At 38.2% G+C, this 24,271-nt stretch overlaps 4 protein-coding genes across 5 annotated transcripts; 2 read left to right on the top strand and 2 right to left on the bottom strand.

Moving 5' to 3' along the window:
• The first annotated feature begins 176 nt into the window (after nt 1–176).
• On the top strand, nt 177–2,926 carry LOC113675232 (trace amine-associated receptor 5-like). The gene has a single exon (XM_027191775.2). The coding sequence runs from the start codon at nt 1,141–1,143 to the stop codon at nt 2,218–2,220; it is 1,080 nt and encodes a 359-aa protein (XP_027047576.2). The 5' UTR covers nt 177–1,140; the 3' UTR covers nt 2,221–2,926.
• Nucleotides 2,820–11,471, bottom strand: LOC113675231 (interferon regulatory factor 5). Its single transcript, XM_027191774.2, has 9 exons — nt 10,916–11,471; nt 7,914–7,987; nt 7,306–7,482; nt 6,504–6,848; nt 6,228–6,285; nt 5,407–5,447; nt 5,222–5,300; nt 4,721–5,028; nt 2,820–4,334 (listed from the first exon to the last, which is right to left on the bottom strand). The coding sequence occupies exons 1-9, from the start codon at nt 11,259–11,261 to the stop codon at nt 4,026–4,028; spliced, it is 1,737 nt and encodes a 578-aa protein (XP_027047575.2). The 5' UTR covers nt 11,262–11,471; the 3' UTR covers nt 2,820–4,025.
• Nucleotides 11,472–13,501: 2,030 nt separating this feature from the next.
• LOC113675233 (dual specificity protein phosphatase 22-B) lies at nt 13,502–20,295 on the bottom strand. 2 transcript variants are annotated; one of them, XM_089200052.1, is made up of 8 exons: nt 19,605–20,295; nt 18,503–18,536; nt 17,605–17,687; nt 17,117–17,166; nt 16,198–16,242; nt 15,883–15,912; nt 14,849–15,020; nt 13,502–14,406 (listed from the first exon to the last, which is right to left on the bottom strand). In XM_089200052.1, the coding sequence occupies exons 1-8, from the start codon at nt 19,623–19,625 to the stop codon at nt 14,143–14,145; spliced, it is 699 nt and encodes a 232-aa protein (XP_089056178.1). In that variant the 5' UTR covers nt 19,626–20,295; the 3' UTR covers nt 13,502–14,142. The 2 variants fall into 2 exon arrangements, with proteins under 2 accessions (XP_089056178.1, XP_027047577.2); XM_027191776.2 differs by lacking the exon at nt 19,605–20,295 and having other exon boundaries at nt 18,503–18,765.
• Nucleotides 20,296–20,782: 487 nt separating this feature from the next.
• LOC113675242 (glutamate receptor ionotropic, kainate 2) lies at nt 20,783–23,772 on the top strand. Its single transcript, XM_027191788.2, has one exon. The coding sequence runs from the start codon at nt 20,783–20,785 to the stop codon at nt 23,681–23,683; it is 2,901 nt and encodes a 966-aa protein (XP_027047589.2). The 3' UTR covers nt 23,684–23,772.
• The last annotated feature ends 499 nt before the right edge of the window (nt 23,773–24,271 follow it).

Raw genomic sequence — 24,271 nt, 5'->3', positions numbered from 1 at the left:
AATGCATAGGGATTTTTGCTATCAACTTTGTCACGCTGTCTCTTCTATTCCTTGACTTATGTTTTATTATACTGAATCCATGAAAATAACTCTCACTTTCTATAAATGGTGAAAATGATTCTTAAAATTATCTTGTTGAATTAAAATAACTGATTTTACCAATGCCCTTAGTTTTTTTTTAGATTTTGGTACTCAAGTACATTTCGTTATTGTCTAGTCACTTCAATTTCGCTAGTATTTTTGTGTAGTATTAAAAACAGAATGAAATTATCAATAGTGTGTTTGAAAAATTCGTGGAAACTGTGGTTTGTTTTCTAATTGCTCAGCATGTTGTCTCCATAGTAAGTGTAGAAGCGTGAAGCTATTTCAGATCATCCAATCAAACAACAATAAATTCGTGGCTGATAACTCAGGCTCAACAGAGCGGAACGAGATTTTACACTTTTTACGACTATTTTGTTCTCTGAAAGCAATTCAATTTGAGTCCGTGAATTATGAGAAAGTAAAAAATGCTTCTTTTTTCTGAAAGATAATTGGATTTAGCAACTGAGTTTATAATGTAAATTTGCCACGGTAGAGTTTCTAAAGCTGATGTTTCGGGCGTAAGCCCATCGTCAGAGCCAGTGCTCTTTAATCATTATTTTAACGATACCGAACTATACTTTTAACCGAAAGTGCTTCTAGTGAAGTCGATCTCTCCTGCATTATCATGACGCAAGCTAATAAAAACATTCTGAATGTGGTAATATTGTTAGTTAAGCGAAGCTGTATTGATCGTTGTGGTTCCTTCGTTATTGTGTCTGTGGCTTTTACAATTATCGATATATAGAACCTTTAGTGCCCTCGTATACTTTTGAATAATGAGAGAATTTGAGCCATATTTGCCCGCAGGACGATAACAAGACTTAGAACACCAGGATATAGTGAAAAATAGAGCAGAGACCTTTTTTAAAGGTTCGAGTCTTCTCTAGGGAAGTTTCTTGAAAAAGACTTTGGGACCTCCTACACACAGAGAATTGTGATTATTTTTTTAGTTTTCAAGTTCGTCGACTCTGTGCTTTTCCACTGTACTATTCCGATACGCCATCAAACAAATAACGCAAAGAATTATTTGCCATCTTCAGAACTTAAATCCATTGGATGAAGTTTAGGATGTCAGAAAATTTCAGTAACAATTGCTGTAATGTATCTACTGTGGAAGATTTTTCCTTGGTCCCTTCAACCTGGCCTTTGGGAGTGGTAGTTTTAACAAGCATTCTCATGATTGTAGTGAACGTTGTAACTCTGGTTGGTAACTCTTTTGTTATCGTGGCAATGGCGAACATCAATTCACTGAAAAGTATGGCGAACAATCAAGCCGTCATTTCGTTAGCGGTCGCTGATCTTTTGGTGGGTTTACTAGTTATGCCCTGTGCAATCGACGGTTTGTTATCAGGAAAATGGCGATGTGGAGCATTATGGGGAAAACTAAACGCGTTTGGTAACTTTTCTTTCTGTATTTCTTCTATTATGCACCTAACATTACTGTCGTTCGACCGATATATTGCAGTTACTCGTCCCTTAGCTTACCGCTCGATATTTACCAAAACAAGAGCTCAATATGGTTGTCTTTTATTGTGGATATATTCAACTCTATGGGCCCTGCCGCCACTTTTTGGTGTAAGTTCTTACGAATGTTTTATTCCTTACATCGGAAAATGTCTTGAGAAAGATTGGCTCCAGAGCAAAGTTGCGGTCGTTTTCACCGTTGCAGTCGTTTGTGGAACATACGGGGCTGCCGTTTTAGTCATGTGCTTTGTTTACCTGAAGATTTTTTTGACAATTTTCAAACAGTCGAAGAAAATTTCCGTGACAATGGAACAGGTGCGAAGTAACTTTGATTTAACAACAAGAACACGGGCCTCAACTAGGAAGGGAGCCTTAACAGTGCTTATTGTTATTGGAATCTATATGGTTTGTTGGTCACCTTTTTGTGTTCTTCTGTTTGTGCAAATGGCCCGTGGAAAATCCACAGGAGGACCAACAGCAGATCTAATAACAATGTTTATCGGCTTTGCAAACAGCGCTTGTAATCCAATCATATATAGCATTCGATATAGAGCGTTTCGCCAAACTGTAAAGCGTATATTTTTAAGGAATTATGACTGTTTACAGTATTTCTTCAGCGGACCTGAGCCAATGAATAACAGCACGCAGGCAATAACGACCAATAAGATTTAAATCACTGTTCAGTGTAAATATTTTTATGGGAATTAGTCAGTCACTTGGTATTGAGAGTCAGCTGTACGCTTCCTTTTCAGTAGTATCTTTGATTACTCTTAAGATTATTGTTGCGGATCTGAAGAATTCACTGACTGAGTTAGGGACACGCAATCAATCGCAAGTCTACTTTCAGCCAAGGTCGATCAAAAAAATGATTTTAAGATGGAGTTTCGTGATTTTCTCGATGACATGTTACGGCATGTCGTGGATGGAAATCCAGTAAAAAGTAAGCAACCCATCAATAAGACCACCGAAAACTACGGATTAACACAATCATTACACAGGAAAAAGACTGGAATTTAAACAATAATTTAAAATGAATTATCAGTCAGAGCCCAAATAAGTTTTTTGTATTGATGTAATCAAAGTCTAGAAAGGGGTGGCTGTACATGGGTCGACATGAACGCGTTTACAGGCGTCGGAGAGAGACTGCAGATGAATTATCAAGAGGAGTAAATTCATTTTGTCATATACAATGGGTAATGAGTTACTTGGAATCGATTTTTCTCGAACATTTATAATCATTATATAAAAAACCAGACGCGTACCAACTTAAATTGCGTGTGGGTGTTAGTTTTATTGAAAAACGTATTATTAGTTACAAAAGTCTAATATAAACCTGGCATACAGTTGAAAACAACTTAATAAACATTTTTCTATAAAACTGTTTTTATATGACTGTCTATAGCAGTTTTGCATGAATGGGTTCGTCACGTTTTTGTGTTCACGGTCTACGCACTCAGAGTGGTTTAAATAATTGGTGAATAATACTTTTACCTTATCCTAACTGTTTAATAGCAAGACAAGATCCAACGCACGTTTCTTTCGTGCTTCACGCGTGATCATGGGCACGATGCTGATAACATTCCCATCATACATGGCAATGGCCGTGCACCCTAACCCGTGGCAGTGACGGGCTTTCTGCGTTTAACACCTGTGGTATTCGCGCACTTTCCGCCACTATATAGCTACCACGTATTTCTTAACTGAAGATATAATAGTAATTCGCTTGCGTTCACATTCTTTCTTGTCAGTGTTCGGACTTGATTGAATTGCATTCAGTTTTAAAACAGTCACATAAAAACGGCTCTACGAATACTAAGTACTGAGTGTGACTCGGCTACAACTCCATAGCGACATGGTTTTACTAATTACATAACAATCGTAAGTTTGATACAAACGCATTTGTTCTTTGATGTTATAGAAATACTATATAAATGTTATCAAGGTCTTTGTTATGGTTGCGCATGACAATAGAAATGAAAAAAATTACAAATTCATAAAATAAGTAATTTTAACAAAAGCTCACTCGTGACTGAGCTGTAATGTGGTTCACATCAACTTAACTTAGAAACACTCGCTAATGTTACAACTACAGACGAATTTTTATCATCTAATTATAAGACATAAAAAGGCTTCATTATGATATCTTTGATACTAAACACAGTCGAAATTTTTCATTTTTAACAGCCTTGTGATAATGAATTCATTTTTGTATTTTCTCTTGGTTGTGTTTGCAGTGGCACAGCTGACGAAAAGGAGAATCGAAATTGTTTTGTTTAGTACAAGAGATGATGTGCAAAGTTTAGAGAACTGATTTCTTTGGCTTCACAGTTCAATTTAACAACAGAATTATCTTCATCAATTGGCCACTCTGTCAGTCAGTCCGCAATAATGCAAGGTAAACGCCCTGAGCACTGAAGAGAGCATAGAACATCATGGCTTTTTTCAACATATACGTGATAACTTTTTAAGTGTCTACACTAATACATACAATCCTCCTCCAAGTTTGTCGCTAACTGGTCGTTCGCATTTGGCTCCGACCAAAAGTTCTCACCCGATGAGCTAGTAATATGCAGCGTCATCTTAGCCATCACGTGAGTGATAACAATAGAGACCAGACTCCCATCGGCTCTTCCCAGATAAAGAGTGACTTCATACGAAGGATACTCGCAATTCCCGTTTTGGCTTTCTCTGAGATTGGGAAGAAATTTTCCTTGATAATCAAATACTTTAGTACGTTCCTCGCGAATGAGCTTTTTAGCAGCCTTTCTTCCGTTCGAGTAGTAAACCTAAAAGAAGAAGAAGAGATATTAGTAAACGCCATAAACTGATCAAAAACAGAAGGCATTTTTATCACGCTTACTATAAGCACTAATATAATAAAGATCAAAGTGATACTTCAGTGAACTTCAGTTGTGGATATGCTATACAGAATCTAATTAGTATATACAGTGCTTGTACTAAAGGCCAGTGATCCTATAATTCCAAGAAGCAGAATGGAGCCAACATTCTAACAAGGGTCCTCTTTAGTTGTGATGATAAGATGCATGCTCTCCACAGACTCCTAAGGCCGTGCTAACGCCACGAAATTTGTTTATCGAATCCCCACAATACTCATTCTTTTGCTTCGGGTATCCACAAGTAAAAACGAACAAAACTGAACAAAACTGCTTACCCTTGCGAGGCATAGACGAGTGACAATTATGTCATTGGACTCGTTGATCTCCAATATAATACCGCGTTTAATGAAATCCATCACTTTCATAACTTCCCTGGAGTTGTTGTTCACAGCTGGCGGTAGCTCGATCTGTCTGGCAGTAGGAGGTCCGAACAGTTGACACAGTAAACCCAACTCGAGCTTTCGGGGTTCTACCATGTGACATCCGTGGGATATCCTGATTAACCGTTCACTTTCTGTCTGCTTCGTGTCGGTGGATAATACTTCATAGTTACCATAGAATACCCGGATGCGCATGGCGGATTCTGAATATACAAATCGAACAATGATTTGAAATTACCAACAGGCATATACCCTTGTAAATTGCTTATAAATGCATTTTAACTAAACTGAGACAGACCTTTTTCCAGATCGCATTGAGATACCGCGATCATTTTGTGCATATTCTCGAGTTCCGCTGAGTAATATACTCATCTTATAGTGAGAGACTTCACTTACCACAGCTGTCTCCTGCTTGTTTTCCAGGCCTTGCGAACCCTGACCCTGGATTCTCATTTGATTGATGGATGTTTGTGACCTGGAAAATGTGACGTAAGACAGATGTGAACTTTTTTGTACTATAAATAAATATCTGTGATGCTCACTCTCATCTTCAAAAATCTTCATTTTGACAATTTACATACCGTTCTGCCCATGCTTTCATCCATTTCCAAACCAGTAGCCTCTGCAAAAAAAATTGTGTAGATGATCAACTTCAATTTTTTTGTGCAGTGCAATTTCACAGTTCTACTTCATCTACACGTCTGGGTGGGCTTACTATTTCTTAAATAATATAACAATAGGAGAAGTTGAACTCCAGGATAAATGATAAATTATTAATTATCAAATGCATTTCGTTTTAGCAGGCAGACCAACGAAATGGTTCTTAGTCCTCTGTTCCTTTTTCAAATTGAAATCAGTTGAATTCTTTGGTTTTGGAAAGGAAGTCCGGAAAGCCCAAGTGAAAGACGCTGAGACACTCCACCCACAGTTGGTACCATGGTCGGAAAAGACCCCAGTCCACAGCAATATAAAAGGGGGAGCGGGGGAATGGGGAGAAACTCATCTCATTATCACCATTTCATCATTTACGCGACGCTTTCCAATGTAACGGTTAATATGTGTTGGTATTAGCTGTTTCAGGAGCCGAAGCATTTTCTCAAAAGTATCTTATTATTTTTGCGGTAACACCACCGGCGAAGCTTACAAGCAGGCGCTCCTTATAAGAGCTGCAGTATTCGACTTTTTCCGCCGCGGAAAGATTTGAAACGAGTCGAAGTGAGGTTTGCTAGGGGTCTGGCACTAAAAATGCCTCATTACCAGAGCTACACTGATACGGGCGAGGAAACGTTTGTGTCGAGGCACTGATAACGAGGGCATACTCGTGCTGAGGCACTGGTAACGAGGGCATACTCACAAGCTACTTCTGGCCTTTTACTTGTGGTATTTTTTATAATTATCTTACCTATTAATCCATTATCCATGTTGAAGTGAGTGCTGACAGAAGATGATCCATTAGAGGACTAGAAACAAAAGTGTTAACATCAGGAACGACAGGTAAGATTGAGGAAACAAGTTAGTGCCTCCAATAAATGCAAAATACGTTCAATCTGTCACTTAGTCTGCTAAAATGAATACCAGACCGAAAAAAAGTAGTTACACCAAATGTACCCTTCTAAGAAATCCACAGTTTTAATTCATGTGCCCTTTTAAAGAGTTCTTCAAAACACACTGTTCATACCTCGTTCGGTGAGAATGCACCTTGACGCCAAAGTTTCATAAGAGCTGGGTTGGTTGCCATGAGATGCTGTAGAAATGCTTGTCCGCTTTCGCTTAATCCATTGAACATTTGGCCATTGGCTACGAGAGTGGCCTCTAAAATATCCTTCCTGACGTTTGTGAAATCCAAACTCTCCAATCTAGGAGGGAGTTGCGTAGGTCTGATAAAGTTATCACTTGCAGAATCCCCACCAAAAAGAAGATGGCTGTTGGAATAAGAGAACTGATATGGATTTGGTAGATTTCCACATATTGGTTCGTCGGTGAGCATGGGTTCGTAGCCTTGGCTCGGATATGGCGGAATTGTCTGTAAAATGCATTCAATGAGGTCAAATGTTTGTTGCGTTCTTGACATGCTAAAAAGCATGATAACCGTAAGTTTCGGGGCGGGCGAGGAAAACTGGATCGAGAGAGAGTAACTTCCCAAAGGAAAAATAAATAATCACTGCGTAAGGAAGTTGCTTTTGGGGCTATTCTCGTATCACCGAAGCTTTTTTTTTTTTTCAGAAGTGCAAAGGCAGAAGAGAGAAAGTAAAAAGCTGTCTAAAACACACGTGAATTATCGTTAAGAGGGTCTTAATACTCAACACTTTGAAAGGTTTAAGCTTGTAATAAACCCTCTTTCAAAAACAGTCCAAAAACACGCCGTAACGATGAACGCTGTCACTCTTAATTCAGAGCAGGGAAAGGAGCGGGAGTCTCCCCACTTTTACTCTGTTTAATACCTGAGTCCTTAGAAAATCAAACCGAACATTAATCCTCACCGGAGTGATACTGTCTAAATCGTCCTCAGGTGAGCTGTCACTGCTATTGTGTGGAGAGTCTTGAAGCCGGCCACAATTCAGCGGTCCAGACAAAATTGGATAGTTGTTAAAGAACACATTTTCCGCTTTTGCTGACGGAGCTGTACTACGTATCACTGAGTCGCCCTTTACACGGCACTAAAGAGATCAAACAAATCGAAAAACTTGGTCTTTTTCACCGCCTCACGCTCTTAATTAATTAACGAAATGAATTTCATCTTTCGTTTCTATTTTCGACGACCGAGCTAAAATTTTACCATCGTTCTCACTCTTATTATTCGCACAACAGTTTAATTTCGACATCGCTGATCTTCCCACCATGCAAGAAACTCATCACATATGTACCCAATGGAGGCCTAGCGAGTTATCAGTGCTCAGAGGCATGCAGAGCATCAGGCTGCGAAAACCAAATGTCTGAGGTTTTATTCTTTGTGAGAGACCCAGACTTTTTCTTTTCCCGCCTTAGACAAAATGAATTATATATTTCTTAAAAGAAAAAATGAAGCATGTTAAACCTTTACCGGAGAAACCACATCCGAACGAGGGACAAAACGATGCACTGTCCTTACCATTGGGCGTTTGCCATTTTGATTTTCCTCCGACCTCAGTGAACCGAAGTTTTGTGGTTTTTGCGAGCAATCATCTGAAGAACACAAGTAGAAATGATCACTGTTAAAAAAAAAAAACTCTTGGAGTAAATCATAGCCTTGCATGGGGATACCTAACTGGTAGATAATAACTGAGCTTGTGTTTTACGTGAAAGAAATGCGCGATCATATCCTTCAACCTTTCCAACTTCCTCCCAAAACACCTTGGACAATCTTCCAACAAATCCTTTTAGCAGTATGCACATTCTTGGCAGGAGGTTTGTCACCATGGACCTAACTAAACAAACTAGCCTACCACGAGTCTCCTCAAGCGCAGTGGTAGGGCATCCGAAGTACTAATCGAAAGATCGTAGGTTTGACTCCCACTGGGAGCACTCGAGTTTTTTTTCCCAACATGCCTGTGCCATTCACTGAATAACATCATCTTTCACTTAAATCACCACACTTGCGAGTTATCATCATCATTTATATGATTGCGCAAAGAGATTTATGATTCCTATTTAAGATCGATAGTAAGAAAGATACTTTAAGCAACATTTTTATTAAATTTATTGATTTTTGAGGATCTTGAATATTCAGTTCTCTCGGCAAATTTTTTTCTCAGTAGGTCTTTCTTTGGGGAGTGAACTCGTGGAGGATTCTAAACTTAATTCACCTAAATTATGCAATACTTTTTCGAGAGAAAAATTAACTACATGCTTTTGAGTTTCTGTGAGGTATGTCGTCCAACTATCGAACCGCCCGGCCCCTTGCAAACTTCCCTATTAGATTTCATGAATAGTTGGCACAGAAATGGGTGAGCACAATATTTTGTTTGTTTTCCTATTCAAATTACACAATAGTGATACCCGATGAAACTGATAACGACCTCACTTAATTACAACTTCCTTTCACCCACGTGGTAGTCTTGGCTGGTTACCTAAGGAAGTCTTATCGTCTGAAAACAATAAAAAAGTTGAACCCATGATTTTATTTCCGGGGCAATGAAGTCTGAAAATTTAGCAAAGCAAAGTTTAAATTAAAAAAGAATCGAACCATTTGTGTGTGTACAGGAAAAAAACGCTACCTAAGATTTTCATTGCATATTAGCTATAAAGGTATAAGTTGCCGATGAATGTTTTTTTTAAAGCCTCTGGCACAGTCATTGTTTGATAGTAATCGCCAGCCAGCTTGACAACATCAGGGTGTGATCAGGGAGTGTCCGGGTGCGGTACATTTGTCCCTTGCAGTGAACTTTCGATTTACCCTGAATTACAAAATTAAGATGTAGTTTTTCTATAAAAAGAACAGACAAGAAGAGAACGAGAAAACGGAAAAAAGAAAATCTCTCTGACTAAATATTTGATCGCAGAGGATTTTGGGCCTAAATTCAGTTAACACTGTGGTTTTCGTTCGAGCCGGATATTTGTCTTCTACTAAGTTATGTTGACAACGTCATTTTTAACTGATATTTTCATTATCTCTTTAGGAAGGTTCGCTTTAGAATTAGTGGCTCGGACGCGATTTTGATGTCTTAACAACGATATATTCCAAATGATCTTATCTATCTCTTTGCCTTCTATACTAATTAGAATGTGATTCCATCTGAATGTTCTTCCAAAGCACTGTGACAAATGGATGGCATGGAATCAAAGATCTCATTCGAAGCATGAAAAAAAAACTTTAGTACTGTCTTGCGTCAACATGAAGAAACAGTTTCGAAAGCGATAAGTCCATCCGCCTAAACGTTCAAAATAAAATCATCCATGCGTCTTAGAAATTCATAGAAGGTTCGAACTTTGTATATTTTCAAATTCTTTTAGGCAAGTCTGACTTTGCTCCAGTTTCGTTTCAGTGGTTCAAACGTGGTTCGAAACAATCGATATTTCAGGGCAAAGAGAATACAAAGTCACGGAAACTCAGTACTCAAAATTATGCAAAAGTAAAATTTCTCGTTATTACCATGTCGAAAATCGACAACATTAAGCGATATGCAGACCTTCGATGGCGGCCAAAACGGTATTTTTCTTGAAGTTTGTCTTTGTTTACCGTAGCTAATTAACAAGGCCCCAAACACCAGAATTAACTTGTTTTTAAATTATTGTTTAAAAAAAATAGGGAAATTTTCTTTAACTGTTATGATGATAACTCGCTCGCAACTAATCCGGGAATCCCCAAATTTTATAATTCGTAAGCAATCCTTCCAGCGAAGTTCGTTTATTGCATTTTACACTCCATTTGATGGAAAAGCAAGTTATTCCTGTACTTATGGCTCGATTTTAACCAAATACCCCATGGCTGATATCAATTTTTTTTCGTTTTCTAGCACTTAAACACCGCGACAAGATGACGTAAACTTCCTTAAAGATTGATTGACAATGTATTGTGCACGTTGATAAAAACTATTTTGTTTGGTAAATCCTTGGTACTTTGATATCAAAATTTCGGCGAATAAATTTGAATAAACCTAACCTAATATTTCTAGTGATCGACACAAAACTACATCAAAAGTCTACCCTCATTTTTTGTTCTCAATTTTTTTTTAATTGTCCATCGTTGTTCCCCATGATTAGAATATAACACTCAGTATAAAAAATTTGAATGTCAGAGTGCCGTTCAGGCAAGATTAATAGCCCTCGTTGCTCGTAAGAAAAAAAGATCACTGACCAGGCGCTGATTAAACACTAAGCAAGTCTTTTGGCTTCTTGTTGAGTAAAATTAAGGAAAGCGGCTGGTTTCTGTTTTTTTTACTACAGCTTGGGTACAGGTCACACTAGTTTGCACACAGGCTAAAGAGCTTAAATGTCGGAAGATATCAGTGCTGTATTTGAACGGGCTACAATTGTTATTCGCCGGTGTACATAACCTTGATAGTCATGGGTTATTTCTGCACTGACCGCGTGATTCCGAAAAACCTTCGTGAGCAAATATGATTTAGGATTACGTTTTTCCTAAACTCGACTCGCGCCGTTCTTTTTCCTTACCTTTATCCTTGAAACGGAAAACTCGGTAAGGTTCCTTTTCGTCCAAACTATGGGGAACTTTTACTTCTTCGACGTCCGGCATTTTGTGCAAGGCGCATCGGAACCTTGTTTTCCACGTCGAGGGATCGGCAGATTCACCGGGGCGATATTTACCAGTATGCTCGGCCCAAAGCTTAAATAACATGGCATCTTTCTCCACAACAAAATCAGGTTTGCCAGCGTGTTTCCACGAGACTCGAAATTCTTTCTTTTCTTTATTACGCCAACACAGTCCCGGCACTTTTCCGCTGTTTATTTTATCCTCTAACCAGGGTCTCAGCCGCTGTCGCTCCGTGGACGATGTCATGTCGCCGCCTTCAGTATCAGCACCGCTTTTCTTGAATCTACTTGCGAGGGAAATTCAAGTTAAGTCAGTTCTGGATTTACAACAGCACTATCTTCGGGAATAGGCAAAGGGATGAGTTCTTTCGGTTTCTGACATCCATGCGTTAAACGTAAAAGTGTTCGCCAGCCAAACCCAATTAGTAATGTTGCCTTTTTTAACCCCAGAGCTTCTGTTATTGAAGGGTTTTTCCCGGTAAATTAATTCCATATGCTCTTATTGGTCAACCCACTCAAGCGTGAGACTTCCGTTCCTCTCAAATAAACACGTGTTGCGTCTATGCTAATATCGTACCAGTTCATTTTACCAAAAAAACAAACCCCTCGGGCATGAAGGCGGAAATGGTCTTAGAGAATATATCAGTTAAATTTGTACAGCTATGATACTAAATAGAGACACAGCAAAGAAAGGCTGAATAGAAACATAAGAAGGAAAACGTACTTTCAAAATTTTGAATTCTGCGTGTCACGCAACACATACTTCCTCGATCACCCAATGTGGAAATATGGAAATTGTGTTTCATCAAAACCTGTCTAATTACATAGTGCATACATCTTAAAAATTATAAGTTTTCCCGGAAAGAAGCAGAATTTTCTTTAAACTCGGAATTAAGGGAGTATTAACCGACCAAAACGTACTAAATAAATGAAAGGAAGTGTTAAACTTGAACAAATATGCCTTGCGGCCAGCAAATTATTATCGATATGGTCAATGAGAAATGGCGAAATTGGAAGTGGAAACATCCAAAACTAGTCACACAGACCCTGTCAGGCGAGACCGCCTAAACAAAACTTAAAAATATAACTTCACTACATGTAGGTGTACTTGGATTACGTCTTCGCAACAAGATGAACAACAACTAAATTTCTGATGCGGAGCATTCAACTAAGGAGGAGTAATATCGTCACATCGACAGCGTTATTTTCCGGAATGTAGACCGGGCTCTTTTGGAACCACGATGCCTCAAGTGTAATTTATATATGGCCTTGGGCGGCTGATTAAGGATCATTATCTTAACAGGGGCCGACAAATATTATGTTCACTCTCTTTTCTAGATATAAAATGGTTTATTGGGGGAATTGAAAAGGAAACATGTGGAGTCGGTGAACCTCTACAGTTCACTGAGCCCTAATAAATAAACTGACAACGCGGAAGTTTTGTTCTCGTTGTTCGTCAGAAACATCTCTTTCAACAGTTTATTTAAATATGGTAAAAGCAGTGTCGCGTCAAACATTTTGTACGCGTTTACGTAGCTATTCCAATATAGGGAATCTTCTAAGACCGTGCTGTAATTGGATTGGCCACCTCATAACAGCTACTTACACTGGTATTGTACTATGAACGATGCTTTCTCCCAAGGTCAACATACTTTATTTGTTTCTCTGATACTCGTAAACTCTTGGAAAATTACGTAAAATGAGTTATATTAAAGAGAGGTCTTATGAGTGAAGTCATTACCTATCGCCGAGTCTACTTCAATTAGTCCTGACATTTTTCATTATCTATTCTTTTCTTTTACGAAGCATTAAATAACGTAATTGCCAGCTAAGCTGTTTTACTGCAAGGTTTTCTACAGAGAGTAAACTTGATAAAGTATTCCTCTCGAACAAAACCCTAAGCGCAAACTTATTTCCAGAGGAAGTCGAAGCTTCCCGACACATGGACGGAAGAACAATTTCGGCAAAAAATCCGATACATCCTGGCATTGGCTGCGTGAAATCCTCACTATCTCCTGCTCTAATCTTCCGGGTCTTTCGAGGAAAAAATCAATTTATCGCTTAGGCGGGGTCGGAGAATTTTTTTAGGGGATGATTTAGATTTCAGGGGGAAGATCTGGGGGATCAGCCGTCGCTAACAGAGAATAAAGGAGGGGCACTATAGAAAATTCACTGCCAAGGGGGGGGGGGGGGGGGCTCATTAGAATACTACAGAGCCTTGGCTAAGGGAGGATCAGATATATATTATTGTGAATAATACCCCCCCCCCCAACGAGGCAAAAAATAACGACCTCAAGAACTGAAGCACCTATTGATCGCTGAGAACGCACTATTTATACAGAGTAACGAAATAAAAATTTTATACGTCAAGACAAATAAGTAAAAATCAGAGGAGAAGCGACTAAAATCGAATCGAATCAGAGCGCCTTACAAGCTGGGCTGACACAGACGTCTAGGAGGCGAACTATTGCAACAAAAACCACCACATTTGTTTTTCCTTGTTTTACAATCAGTTTAATAAGTAACTTATTTGTACAAGCTTCTTTATAAAAATATAATCTCAAATATTCAGCTAATATTACAACGGCGCATGATCGCCGCCCATATTAATCCGCTTTGAGTCCCGTGAGACAGAAATTCTTACGGCGTTTTAGGTGTACAAGACTGTCTTGGTTTCTAAAATCACTGAGATACTACGAGGGCCATAATTGGTCAAACACCTATCGTTTATTGCTTGTAACCCAAAGAAAATTGAAACTTGTCTCGTGTATTTCATAAAAGCAATAGACCGCACTTACTATTGTTTTATTGGCGTAATGTTAGGAGAACACTAAAAAAGTTTGTACACCACGTGCCCTTGGCGTGTACGAATTACAAACATTTCTCATGTTCTGTCAGCATCCCACGAGGGGTTTTACGACGGTAAACCGATTGAAAGTGCGGTCTATTGCTTAAATAGCAATAAAACGAACATCTGAGACTTTATGTAAAAGCACCAGTGTGGGAATTGGATTAGAATTTGTGTATAACTTCCATTTGTGATGATTTCTCTTCTAATACATGTAACTAGTGAAGTATAAATCGCGAAAAAAACTGAAAAACAAAGCAAAAAACCCTACAAAAATATTCTAATTCTCTACAGCTGTATTCGGTGGAGGTTCCTCGCCTATTGAGTCAATCTTTTCCTCGCCTATGGAATCCATTGTTTCCTCATTTTCCTTGTCGATTGATTGAATTTTAGTCCTGTGTGTATGTCTACATAAAGCGTCCATAACATCATCCGTGCGATCTTCTGAATCATCGTTGTTCTCACTTTTTGCCATAACGTCTCGGAGTAATTCCTCGTCATTATATTTTGGGTTAGGAAACTCTCTTTTTAGTCTCTCACGTTCCTGATTTTATAAAAACAAAGTTTCATGGAAAACTCAGAAACTGAAATTATCACTTTCTATCTAAAGTTTCCCTTTCGACAAGGGAAGTTGTGAGCACGGAGTGAGGCGTGCAATCCAGAAGTCCTTGGTTTCCGAGTTCCTTCACCTCATCCCCCCGATCAAGCGCTGCGTTTAAATCTTCTTCTTCTAGTAACGCTAAAGCAATTAGCTCAGGAAAGGAAAAAACATTGGATCACGGTGATCTCTCAGGAAGCAACACTAGACAATTAGTGCTGGTGGAATAGAAGCGACGAACATAAAAGTCGGTTTTGTGAAACTGTACTGAGTCAAACATTAAGCTTACCATGAACTAAATTTGGCTTTTTAAGTTTATCTTACATGAAATACGATACAGGCATCATTTCTAAATGAAAATGCATGTCTCTCACAAGTTTTTTAGTACCTGAGGTGCATGTAAGTTGTAGAAATCTTGTAGTTGTCTTTTAAATCCGTAATTTGGGTTAGCTATAGGTCTTGCACATTTAATTGCTTTAAGAGCCTCTCTCCAATCGAGCTGAGTTACTGCCATGATATACGCTGCTACAAGTGTTGTTGAGCGAGACACTCCCGCCATGCTTGAGGAAAAAGAACAGCAACAACAGAAAAGGAATGCTCATTAAAATCACTAGAAACAAAATTCAAGTGAACATGCCACATGTCTGAAGAACATATAGCTTCAGTTTACAACTATAAGCAACTTGGATAGGACAACTCTTTTGTACAGTCGAACCTTCAATTCGATTCGATACCGGACTGTTCAAAATATCAAATTTTCAACGGCCCCCTTCTTACCTGGGCAACTTTTTCTAATCCCGGCAAAGATAGTATCCTTGGTAGCCTTTGTTTACAATTGAATCAGAAAATGCGCGCCACTCTCTCAACCAATCAAATATAAAACTTACACCATTCGCTTCATAGTCACCCGCGTTTTCCCGCGCTTCAGGCAGTTTGATGGTGTTTTTTAATTTGAGGACTCACTTGCTCCTTGTAAAATTTTCCTTTCTCTGATTGGCCGTTGTGATTACGGGAACTTTGATAATAATTTTACGACACTCACTCGAAAGGCGCTCTGAAGATCGAACATTACTCAAACTCATTCACTAACTTACCTCTCTCGCTTTGTTTAGTTAACACTTTTCTTAAGAAAAAAACAGTTTTTGGTTTCTTTATCATAAATATGTCATCACTTATTTCGATTTTGAAAGATAAATTTATGTGCTCCGAAAAGCATATTAATAATAAAAAAACCATTAAAATCTTATCAACATAAAAAAAAGCTTTAAAATTACATCCATATCTTTTTCAGTCCTCCAAGTTGCCATTGTCGAAATGGCAACTGTTCATTTCAACTTCACAAAGCAATTTGCTTAATAAATTGTATAAGTTGCATTTTCATTAAAGGAGAAGTCAGAACTGTAGAAATCATCAGTTGCCTACCAATGAACTAAGCATGCTCCACCGTTTAACCTGAAATAAAAGGAAATAAACTTGCTTACAAATAAAGGCAACTAACAGTGTAGCTAACAGACTAAAATGTACGTTAATTTTCAAATGTACTTTTAATTTTTGTGTTGTTTTGTTTTGCTTCAGAATTATGCATGATAATTTATCTGAATCAAAGGAAAAGAATCATAAAACTGGTTCAAAATCAGTTTAACCCAAATTCATTTCAATCCAGGGACAAAACATCCGCTAACTAGCTAATAAGTAAAGATGACGAAGGATATGGATCTTTCTATGAGGATCATTTACCTGCAGTTGTGAATAAAATCAATGCTCTCCTTGAAGTAAACTGATCTGAAAATTTGCAAAAAAGATTTCTCAATTGTTGCTATTCCAAACACTGAAAGAGCAATCCTCATCTATAGCTGGACTCCATAAAAAATCAAACAAACCAAAGTGTGGAAAGCTTTTATAACATAAAGATTTACCCAAGCTTGGAATGGAATTTGCTGTGTTTTTCTTTTCAGATTGCAGCAATATATTTAAGCCTTGAAGAAGATTAGGCTTGATGCAATTGTATCATTGAATTAACCTAACTTTAGTTAGTTCTACAGCAACATATGTACTCAAAGTCAATATTTACCCACATATTATTACAAACATTCAGATCACATACAACTGTACAATTACCTCTGCAATTAAACTACAACTACTTTAATAAAAATAATGACAACAATAATCATAAAAATTAAAATTTCCTTGCTATAAAATAACTCCTCTTCTCCACTAATTCACATGCCAAGTTGTTATCAGACAGTTTGTTATCTGACAGTTCACTAAGCCAATCACATTCCAAGTTGTAGTTTAAATCAACCAATCATATTCAATTAATTTTGATTGTAGTCAATTTCAAAGTGATATTAAACAATTTGTTACCTCCTTTGTCAGTCTTTTAATGCAAGTATTTTGGCTATTCCTCTTTTCTTGGAAATTGTAATTTTCAAGATTAATTTGTAAAAAGACTTCGTGTCTTCCAATTCAGTCTGTAATCATATTCACGATAAGTAAATTACACTCCTACTGCGCAGTTGTCCGATCTTGTTATCACTCATACGATTACAGACAGAATTGGACTCCAATCAGTCCTATTACCATTATTAAAAACTTTTTCCATGATTGATTGCTTAAAAATATTTTTTTCTTATAATTACTGGATTACATAACCTACATTTCTTGATCAGGAGAATCAGCTGCATGAAAACACTTGTAAATTAGATTCTGAAAAGGTGAAAATTGCCCCAGTTTAGAACTCTTAACTCCATTATAGTTCTCGATTTATTCAACCTACACAAATCTAAAAACTCTAAGACTCTTTTATGTGGCAATTATAATTTTGAAACTGAAAAATTTAGTATACAGCCAGTGAAGTAATAAAATTGTTCCAGAGGTTCTTTAGAAGGTTATTAAAAGTTAACATAACCCCTTGTCATTTATTTTGTTCAAGTTAGGAAAATATACATGAAGGCTTTTTTTTTTTTCAGATTATGTTATTTGATTCAATTGTAAATGAAATCACACTATTACATAATACCAGTCAAGTCTTGTATGATTTACTCAAAACAAATCATGGCTCATGGGCCCTAATCTCTTTGAAAAGCTGAAAACACACGAGTCAGTAAAAATTAATGCACATTTTTAAAATTAACAGTAAATTACCTCATTCAGTGCCTGTGCATTATCATGAATGGACACAACATGTGTTATTCCATACTTTGTTAACTGTTCCTTGTCCTTGGCATCTTAAAGAAAAAGTCATTATATGGCCAGTTTTCAAATAGTCAATTGTTTGCACACAGAGTTTGAGGGTTTAATGAAAGAGAATCTGCTGCCATTTTAATGTCATTTGCAAATAATGAGACTTTTTGGATAAAAACAATAAGCTCTGTCTGTAGTATCTTCATTACAAATTGGGTGGCAGGGGATGTTTAAAAACCCCACACAGTTTACACCAAGAGTAAGGTAAAGAGCTCCAAGTATTATGGTCTGGCCTTATTCTACTGGTAAGTTCTTCATATAAGATAGGATTGATCACATTGCATTATGCCCCAAAGAAAAAATAACCAATAATCACACCATGATCACATCCAACCTCCTTATTGTCAGTGGGAAAGGGAAGGTGGAGGAAGGGAAGGGATGGCACATGCCAGGTAAAAGGTTGAATTGTCAAGCAGTGTGATACAGATTTTATGAAACTACTTATAATATTAAAGATTTCATCAAACTTCCAATCAAGGTTTCTCCATGTGATACATGTAACTATAATATATTAAAAAAATATTAAGTAAATATAAAATGAAACAAATAAAATTTAAAACACTATTTTGAAGGTAAACTTTGAACAGCTGTTAGAGATAATTTCTCACTTTTCTTTTAAAAATAAGAATGCTTTTTGAATAATATTGTTAGGTTACAAGGACATGCATGCTGCAAGGTACATCAACAAAAACTGAGCATACCTGAATTTATATCCAAAATTTACATCAAACCTTAAATTGCTTAGTATTCAAAATACTTTTGTAAAATGATTAATTATTTAGAATAAATCAAGTCAAACCTCTGATGTTGCCAAGATAAAGTCCAGGAAGGACCTGTTTAAGATAAAATAAAGTGATCACAAACACGAGTCTTTGGTTAAGACACTTCAAATTCAAAAGGAGAACTATGCAAGTAGCCATGATATTTTTACAGAGCCAGTATCATGCCAGTGTAATGCATGTAGTCCCTACTTTTTGAGCCCCTCACTGATAGAACTCCTACAGTGCATCGACATCAACTGCACAGGGCTACTGCAGGATGCCAGGTGCTGATTGGTAAGTTTGAAACGGCTTACATGCTATGAATTCCTCTTGTCACTGAGTTTGGCACCAATCATATTCAGAAAGCTGTATTCATGATTTTAGCATTGATTTTCTTAAAAAAATTTCGAGCTTTGAAGCTCAAATTTGGGGAAGGGATAGAGTAACACCTCAACGATCAACGGCAGTCACAGTTAGGAAGGATTTTCAACAGTTTGGCCTTAATTCCAGTTTGAAGTGGAGGATGTTGTGGCCTACAGCTGCCAAGTCACGAGCTCTCTCTCCCTTTCTTCTCTTAACGGCCTCCAGCCATAGGTAATTTCACCCATGAAGGAGAAAAAATAACACAAATGAGTTGATTAACATTTCATGTAGCTTTATTGAGATATTCAGACCGAGATGTACAGGCGAACCTGTATTTAGCGGGCGGGGTGACCGCTTGAAACAGGTTGACCACTAACACGTTCCACAGATTAGGGGTATTATAAGAGACGATACACAAGACCTCTTTATGCCATAACTGACCACTAAATGTACAGAATCTCACTCAAAATACTACTTACTTAGATTTTGGAAGAGAAACATGAATTATGTTTGCCTTAATTTGAGCGCAAAAACCATGTTCCCGTCTTTGAATAACAAGCATACTAAGAATTTTAACCTGCATTTAACACAAACCTTTTTTACAACTGTTGGCTTCCCCATCAATAAGAGAAAATAAAACAGATCTTTGCTGCGATCGACAGCTTTTTAGAATAAATTCTGCAATCCACACTAGCGGTACAGACGATGTCAAAGTTGGAAATATTGTCGAAAAACGCAAGAATATTACAAAAGAGAAACGAAGAGGAGATTTCATACCTTGTTCATTCCATTCCCCATGTTTTGACGTTAAAGTGAGGCCGGAGCAGCAAATCGGCTTTTTATGAAAAAAACAACTTTGAGTTTTCATGTAGGGATGTCCATTTCCGCCATTAGATGTGTTGACGCCAGTCCCTCGCTCGTGTCCTGTGTTAAAAACAATTGTTGCGCCTGACAGAAACTTGCATAAACGCCACTCGTTCGAATCCATGATCCTTAATCAATTACTAAGTTATTTTACATGGCGAACACAATGCAATTGGAATTTCGTTTTCGAATTCAGCGCAGTAAAAATAGCGTTAAAAAGTTTGTTTCCAATCGTCTTTATTCCTTCAAACATACGAATCTCATATTCCTTTTTAAATTATTATTTTATCTTATTCTTGGGGGAAAGCAGAATTAGAATTGACTTCAAGTCCTCTCTATCTCGTTTTCATACTATGCAAAAAAGGGACTAGCACTAATAGAATAAGAAAGATAGGAATTTCGATTTCGTCTCGGTCCATAAAAACGTAAAAAAGAACCCGGCCAATATCCATCCATCCATCTTCCCTCAGACCTTACGCTCGGTCAATAACGCTGTGTACTGCACGATTCACCGGATAGAGATTTATCCAGTGGATAATGTTATCCACCCTTTGAACAGCCGGTCACTAAATGGTATGCGCTTCTTTCCTCAGGACAGGATCTGTAGAGAGATGAAATGAAAAGTTCGTTCAAGAATTAAGTTTTCATGAGATGAAGTAGCGGGATAACCATTCATCTCCACTTTAGAGTACTCCTCGTCTTTACCTGTTGTTACGGTGGTTCGTACTGTGATATCGAGAACTCCATCTAACATTGATTCCATGATGGACCGGAACGCAAAACTGAAGCTAACGCAGAAAACATTCTGTTTTCCTCAGCTCAAATTGATGGGGCAAACTTCGTTGGATTTAACAAAAAAGATCCACACTTTGTGTTTGAGAACGTTTTCTTGACAAACTCGAAACTGTCTCTGTTTCAATAAATAAGTACATATTTATCGTACGTTAAATCAATAAGTAAGTACATATTTATCGTATGGCCCGTAGGGCGCTCGCGTGAGCGGGAAACTGATTATATCGCTGTTTGTGACGTAGATGATTAAACAACTGACAATTTACACTCGAACGAGAAAAGGAAAGTTAAGTTTTTAGATGGCAAAACATCAACTTTTACTTCTTTTTGCCTCTTTAACGTACTCTTTGAGTGTTTCCGGCTCGAACTACGCAAAGATCGGAGGAATATTCTGCAACGAAGAAAACTCTAAAGAACTATTAGCTTTTAATCTTGGAGTGGAGTATGTCAACAACGATACGACATTGCTTCCGAGCACCGTTCTCGTTCCTTTGGTGAATCAAACTGATTGGAGTAACAGTTTTTCCAATGTGGATGCAACTTATTGGCAGATTCAGAGTGGTGCGGTTGCAATTGTCGGACCAATCACTTCGTCTACAATTAAAGTCACCCAGCCACTATGCACTGGTTTTCACATCCCGCAATTAGCTCCCTACGCAACGGATCCTATATTCGACTTCTCTCCCCACTCGTACGGATATCTATTACGCATGAGTAGCAGTGATGCAATTGAAAATCGTGCTATGGTCGACTTTGTGTCACATTTCAAGTGGACAAACCTAGCAGTGTTAACATCCCGGAGTGATTTTGGACTTAACGGTTTAGTTATGTTCAAAGACATTGCCTCTCACAAGGGATGGACCTTTCTAGCCGTGGAAAGTTTCCAAGAGTTTAGTAACGCGTCAAAGGTAAACGCGACGAAACAACTTCTGCACATAAGAAGTCGAGGTGCTAGGATCATTTTGGTAAACTGCATCGCCAGCAACGTTCGCACAATTCTAAAACAAGCCAGTGATCTTGGAATGATTGATGGATGGGTGTGGCTTGTCACAAATGGAGCATTTGCCCTTGATGGACTTTATGACAATGGGCAACCCATACCGAGGTATCTTCAAGGTATTGTAGGCATCAGGAATTCGTTCGGTGGAAGCAAAGAATACGAAAAGTTTAAAAGCATGTGGGAAGGAAAAGGATACGAAAAAGCACCTCTTGAAAGAGATTCGACTGTGGGACATGTCTTTGACTCAGTCTTGGTTTTGGCAAAGGCAATTCACAACATGGTCGAAGACGGTCACAATGTAACAAGCACAAAGGGTTTGAAGTTTGGTGCAGACAAAGGCGAGGGATCCTCATTCAGTGAAATTGGAGCCACTCTTTTAGATTACATCACAAAGGTCAATACTTCTGGTGTCATAGATCGCAAGCTCTTTGGCACTAACCGTTCTCCATCCGAAGCAAGATTTGACATCGTCAACATGCGCTCGTATGGTTTTGAGACAGTTGCTCGATGGGACTCAATTAATGGGCTGGTAATGGACACAAAAAAGGAGATAATATGGTCGTCTGGGAAAACGATCGCTCCGGTGGACACCTCCGTATCTTTGGAAAATCGGACCATAACAGTTGTCACCATTGAAGAAAAACCTTTTATCGTGCGAAGGTCGTCCACATACACAGGAAAACCCCAATTACAAGGTTATTGCATGGAACTACTGGAAGAACTAAAAAAATTTTTAAAATTTTCGTACGAAATATACCTGGTGCCAGACAATAGCTACGGTTCACAGGACCCAATCTCTAAAGAATGGAATGGAATGGTTAAGGAGCTGATCGAGGGAAGAGCTGATATGGCTGTGGCTGCGTTTACAGTTAGCTCAGAAAGACAAAAAGTCATCGATTTTACCCAGCCTTTTATTGATCTAGGACTGACGGCCCTTGTTAAAACTGTCATTGACAAAGTTGAGTATTATACGTTTTTCAAACCTTTTCATCTTCATTTGTGGTTAGTGATACTCGCTGCCACATTGACAATTGGCTTTCTAATTTGGCTTTTTAGTACTGTTAGTCCCTATGGATTTTATGGTAGATGCCTTAATGTAGCCAATCGTAAAATACCAAAGGAGTACGAGAAGCAAAAACACAATCTTTGCCTAACTAATGCATTATGGACATCTGCAATGTACTATGTCGGCAAAACCTCTGACAGTTTGCACCCAGTTTCGGCTTCTGGAAGGACCGTTGTCACAGTTTGGTGGTTTGCAATTGGGATCCTTCTCTCAGCGTATACAGCAAATCTAGCCGCGTTTCTCACTTTAAAAAGGTTTAGTTCTCCAATAAGCAGCATGGAAGACCTTGCAGGCCAGGAATCTATTTCGTATGGTACCGTTAGTAACAGCCAGCCACAGGCGTTCTTTGAGTCATCTCCTATTCCCGTATTCGTGACTATGTGGCAGTATATGAAGTACCATCATACCCTCGTCGCCAGCAGTGATGAAGGAATTAGTAAGGTGAAGAGAGGTAATTTCGCCTTCATTTGGGACTCTATCGTCTTGGAGCATTCAGTGCACTCTGCTGAGCCTTGTGGGTCTCTAACAACCATCGGTAAGCTGTTTGGCAAGATTGGTTACGGTATTGGCCTGCCTAAGGGCTCTAAATACACAAAGCAGTTAAGCCAAGTAATCTTACAACTGCGCCAGGATGGCTTCATGGACAACCTTGAACAAAAGTGGTTGCATACTCATGAGGACTGCTTCACAGCTCAGGAATACCTTAGCAGTGATAGCGGCATACAATTGGGATTGAATGACATGGCGGGAGTCTTCATAATTCTTGGCGCTGGTGTTCTAGTAAGTCTTATTGTGCTTGTCTTTGAATGGGTTTTGGCATCGCACTTGACAAAAAACGAAAATGATCCGAACGCACCTCACACGCTGTGGGAGGCACTAAAGACGCGAAGGCGTAGCACAATGGAAGACTTTAGACTTCGAGATGATCTCCCTAGAATTTCATGGTCTATTGGTAGCCAAATGAGGACCAGAATGAGTCAAATCGAAACATTTATCGCGGGATTTTCCTTAGGGCGTGGCAGAGGAAAAGGAAAAGTGAGTCCGGAAAAAGATCTCTTGGAGGTTAGGTCGGTAGAGGACAAATCTGAAAGTGTAGAAAGCTGCAATGAAAGTATTATAATCCAAGAAGTGTAATAAATAGTTGACTTCCAGCCAGAAAGACTTGCTGTTAGAGGATTGGAAGAATATAACTATTTTTCATTAAAATTTAATATTGACTCACATTTTGGACACTTCTCATGTTTGAATGTATATACCAAGATCCGTGCATGAGTATGTCCTTTGATTTATACGTTTGATTTTCTATCAATTTCAAGTTTTTTCTTCTGAAGGATTTGAACTATTGTGGATGCCCTTTGCAGCATATGCTTATACTGGGAAAGCTTCCTTTTTTTTTTTTTTACTGATCAGCGAGACGGATAAGATGTAAGAGAACCAGCAAATAGCCAGACAATTGAAAGCAATTAGTGATCAACATTTATTTTTTCTCGCAACTTCTCATACACCAACTAGTAAATAAGTGATTAAATTACACCAACTCAGTATCATCTGAAGCGTATTATTTTTATCTAACGCCTAGCTCTGTTAACCAATGACGATATAGCCGCTAAAAAGGAGAATTTCGATTCATATCAAATGGGATTTAATAGCCTTGGTTACTTATTACGAGCCAATTTAGAAAAAAATATTATTAAAATCTCATTATGTTCAACTATATGTGAA

Source organism: Pocillopora damicornis, chromosome 3 (assembly GCF_964200805.1).
Source record: "Pocillopora damicornis chromosome 3, jaPocDami1.2, whole genome shotgun sequence".
Lineage (NCBI taxonomy): Eukaryota > Metazoa > Cnidaria > Anthozoa > Scleractinia > Pocilloporidae > Pocillopora > Pocillopora damicornis.
This window is presented reverse-complemented; position numbering and strand designations above follow the sequence as displayed.